General features: G+C 48.4%; 1 protein-coding gene across 1 annotated transcript; it reads left to right on the top strand.

The window, feature by feature from the left end:
* Positions 1-2110: 2110 nt before the first annotated feature.
* On the top strand, positions 2111-3002 carry LOC130859072 (non-histone chromosomal protein HMG-14-like). The gene has a single exon (XM_057746363.1). The coding sequence runs from the start codon at positions 2111-2113 to the stop codon at positions 2414-2416; it is 306 nt and encodes a 101-aa protein (XP_057602346.1). The 3' UTR covers positions 2417-3002.
* Positions 3003-4426: the final 1424 nt, after the last annotated feature.

Genomic DNA, 4426 nt, shown 5'->3' with positions numbered 1-4426 from the left:
TTTCAGCACATGGACCTTCAGTTGCAGCATGTGGGATCTAGTTCCCTGGCCAGTGATCAAACCCAGACCCCCTGCATTGGGAGCATGGAATCTTAGCCGCTGGACCACCAGGGAAATCCTTATGTTTATTATCTTAAAAGGCAGAAGTACCTAAAGTTACTGAGCACGTGCCACATGCCAGGCACTGTGCTGAGAGCTTTTACACTTCATCTCCATCCTGGTGGTATACGGTAGCTGCCTTTACTCTCCCCATTTTATAGAAGAGAAAACTGAGATAAGATGGACTTGAGCCCAGGATTAGTATCTTTCACGTGCTGGAGATTATTCCGTGAATTCTTTAAAACCCCAGAACCACCCCTTGCTTGCTGGGCAGGACTGAGATGCAAATGTTCCCCCTGCCATCAACGTATGATGGAGAGGAAGGGGGGTATGACCTTCGTCCCCAAAGCCTCAGCCCAGGATAACATAGGCACACACATGGACATGGGCGTGCACACACACACACGCACATAGGTACACATATGCACACACAGGCACACACACGCGGGGAGGCAAAGGCCTTTACACAAGCAGGGGGATCGGCCAGGCTCTTATGCGGGCAAATGCCATTGCTGGCAGGGCGGGGTGGGGTGGGCTGCTGTCCTTGTTCTCAGCTGCCCATCTCCAGCTGGGAAGTGGGAGAAGGGTCCCAGACGGGCAGATGGAGTCAAGGCAGTGGGCTGGAGTGTCCGGCTGCCTCTAGAGGGTGGAGGCCCAGCTGACCATGGGGCCCCAGGGGCCGCTAAACTCTGCAAACATGAAGCCCAGTCCAGACCTGCTTGGCTGGAAACTGCTGACCTTAGATTGCTGGGACCAGTTTCTCTACTCCGACCTCTCCGAGGGCAGGGGGGCAAGCACAGGGCTTAGGGGGTGAGCCTGGCTCAGGACAGAGGAAGCCTAGGGAGGCCCAGACATGCCCAGGGTTCAATAGCCCTGATCCATGAATGAGTCTGGAAGTTCATGTCACCCGCCATCCCCAATATCTTGGTCTCGGAGCCCACCCGCCTTCCCCAGCAAGTGGAAAGTCCTAACGCCACCCTACAGAACTTCTTACGGTGATGGAAATGCTCTCCACCTGCTTCGTCCCACAGGGCAGCCAGGTGTGGCTACCAAGTACCAGAAATGAAGCCGGTGACACACATGAATTGGATTTTTATTAGAGTGAATTAAGTTTAAATAGAAATAGCCACGGAAGGTTGCAGCTTCCACATTGGATGGTCCAGCTGGGAGTGGCAGGGGCCCTTGAGCTCTGGGGTGGAGCAGAGTGAGACTTGAGTGCCAGCTCCTCTGTTTGATGGCTGTGACCCACTCCTGGCCACGTAAGTGCATCCCACAGGACCCACCATGGCAAGCAACGCCAGTGTAAACACCCAGGCCGGCACCTGCGAGCAGGTCTATCAAAGTTGAACAAATGTGAGGCGACCTGGCCATGGGCCCTGCGGGCTCACCCAGGAGCTGGGATTTCTCACCTCTCTAGCTCACCCAGGCACCAAGGGGACAGCACTTGGGGAACCTGAAGCCAATGGCCCCAATGTCTTGGGCCTAGTAGTGGGGTGCAGGGACTGGTCAGGTACATGTGTGCAAACCTAGCAATGAACAGGGACCCCTAGCAGCCAGGGGGCTCCGCTCATCCGGGGGCCCCTCTTCCATCTCATCAGGGATAACATTCTTCTCAACTCTCAAACCAAATCCTGCAGAAGTGGGAGAAAAGTGTTAACGAACGTCCATGAAAATTCCTTCCAAGGCTGGTCAGTCCGGGGAGGTGGGCCCCGACCTGCTCAGAAGCCTGCGGGTCTGACCTTTCAGATGCGTGGGGCCCAGGAGGACCTGATGGACCCAGGACTTTGACTTGAAGATCCTGGTTCGGGGAGAGCATCCTGCCAGGGAACAGGCCAGGGTCCTCCACCACGTTAAAGATGCCATCTCCATTTTTTCACCACAGAAAGTTTTAGCGGGTCCCAGCAGCTCGGGCGGCGGGAGGAGCGGCAGCGGCCAGACAGCCCAGCTCCGCGAAGGCTCTCGGCGCGCCACGGCCCGCAGGCACCCTGCACGCGCCAGCCCCGCCGCCGCGATGCCCAAGAGGAAGGTCAGCTCCGCCGAGGGGGCGGCGAAGCAGGAGCCCAAGAGGAGATCGGCGAGGTTGTCAGCTAAACCGGCTCCCGCAAAAGTGGAGACGACGCCAAAAAAGGCGGCGGGAAAGCATAAATCTTCAGACAAAAAAGTGCAAACAAAAGGGAAAAGGGGAGCAAAGGGAAAACAGGCCGAAGTGGCTAACCAAGAGACTGAAGAAGACTTACCTGCAGAAAACGGAGAAACTAAAAACGAGGAGAGTCCAGCCTCCGATGAAGCAGGAGAGAAAGAAGCCAAGTCGGATTAATATCACACATCTGGTCCTCAGTGGCCCCTGTCTCCCTTCTTGTACAATGCAGAGGAATATTTTTATCAACTATTTTGTAAATGCAAGTTTTTTAGTAGCTCTAGAAACATTTTTAAAAATAAAGAGGGAATCCCACCTCATCCCATTTTTTAAGTGTAAATGCTTTTTTTTTAAGAGGTGAAATCATTTGCTGGTTGTTTATTTTTTGGTACAACCAGAAGATAGTGGGATATTGAATATGGGAGGCTTTGATTGTCTTGGATGTCAGCTTAACATTCTATAGATGGGGGGTAGCTTTTATATACTATAATACAAAGCATACTAAATGGCAGTTTGGAGTCAGTTGTGCATTTAATGTCTTGAACACTTTAAATTGCTCCTCTCTTTTTGGTAGAATTGTTTCCTAAAGCAAATTACTCACTCCTTGATCTCGGCTCTCCTGGTCAGAATTTTGTGCACCCTGTAACATCTTTCGTTGTGGTAGTCCAGTTCTTCTAGTAACTTTGTTAATGTGCTGTGAACGATTGACAATTGGAGTGTGTAGTGTATATGATATTAAATTGTGAATTAGTGGGACTTCAGATGTAACAGCATATCATTATTTGAAGATATTGGTACTTGATATCCTGTTAAGGAAAATTTGCCTCCAAATTTTAAGCTGGGAAGTCACTGGAATAACTTCAGAAAAGAATCACAACTACATGATTTTTTAGATTTTTGGTATGTATGTTAAGAATTGTGTACAGATTGAAATATCTGTGTACTGATCCTCAAAACAACCAATAAAATCTCAGTGATGAAAGAAAAAAAAAAGAAAGAAAGTCTTAGCATCTGTCCAGCACCCACAGGGACCAGCAGGTCCCCTGCTCTATCTCCCCGCCTCCCAGCTGACCAGCGTGGCAGAGGAGGAGACTCAGGTCCAAAGTGACGAGGCAACTTGTCCAAGCCACAGGGATGCTGTGCTGGGTTTCATGACTCAGCACGTCACCTGTCTGGTCAGCATGGCCTGGAGTTCCTCAAGGACAGTGACCATGACGGGCACTTGTCCAGACACAAGACACAGCTTTATAAACTAAGAAATTTTTTTTCTTTTTAAAAGGAACACAATACAACATCCTTATCCAAATGCACACTGTGCCTCCTCCCGGGCCTTTCCTCCAGGAGCAGGACTACACTGCCTCCCGTGGTGTCTGTCACCGCTGTCAGCTGCTGCCTGGGTCATCTTTGGGAATTAATTTCCACATCCGTGATACCTCAACTTATTTGTGACAGTGTTGTTTCTTTGTTACCGCCGCTTATTCGTGACAAACCAGCATTGCCCAGACTGACCCCACACTGGATGGGTGAGTTTACTGAATTACATTTTGGTGCCATGCCAACCGAGTGTTTTGAAGATGCTGTTTCAAAAAGGAGCTCCAGAAACTCACTGTTGCAGGGGTGTGGTCAGGACATTGTCCTTTCATCCCACGAGATTAATTTTATTGGGAACCACAAAAGACATTGGTTTCAGATCTCATATTCAGGAAAGTGCATGCATCTGACAATCAACTTGTTTCTAACTTGTAGAATATGAGCACCTTGCAGTTGACCATTTTCCTTCTTTGCTTTGGCCACTAGGAAGCTCAGGATCACATTTGTAGCCCATCACTAGCACTATGGTACATGCTTTTTTTTTTAAACATTTTATTTTATATTGAAGTATAGTTGATTAATAATGTTGTGATAGTGTCAGGTGTACAGCAAAATGATGAAGTTATGCATATACATATATCTATTCTTTTTCATATTCTTTTCCCCTTTAGGTTGTTACATAATATTGAGCAATGTGTTATATAGTAGGTACTTATTGGTTATCCATTTTAAATGTAGCAGTGTGTACATATCAATCCTAAACTCCCAATCTATCCCTCCCCCAACCCCATAATCATAAGTTCATTCTCTAAGTCTGTATGTTTCTGTTGTGTAAATAAGTCCATTTGTATCATTTTTTTAAAGATGCCACATGTAAGT

This window comes from Hippopotamus amphibius, chromosome 8 (genome assembly GCF_030028045.1).
Source record: "Hippopotamus amphibius kiboko isolate mHipAmp2 chromosome 8, mHipAmp2.hap2, whole genome shotgun sequence".
In the NCBI taxonomy this organism is placed as follows: Eukaryota; Metazoa; Chordata; class Mammalia; order Artiodactyla; family Hippopotamidae; genus Hippopotamus; species Hippopotamus amphibius.
This window is presented reverse-complemented; position numbering and strand designations above follow the sequence as displayed.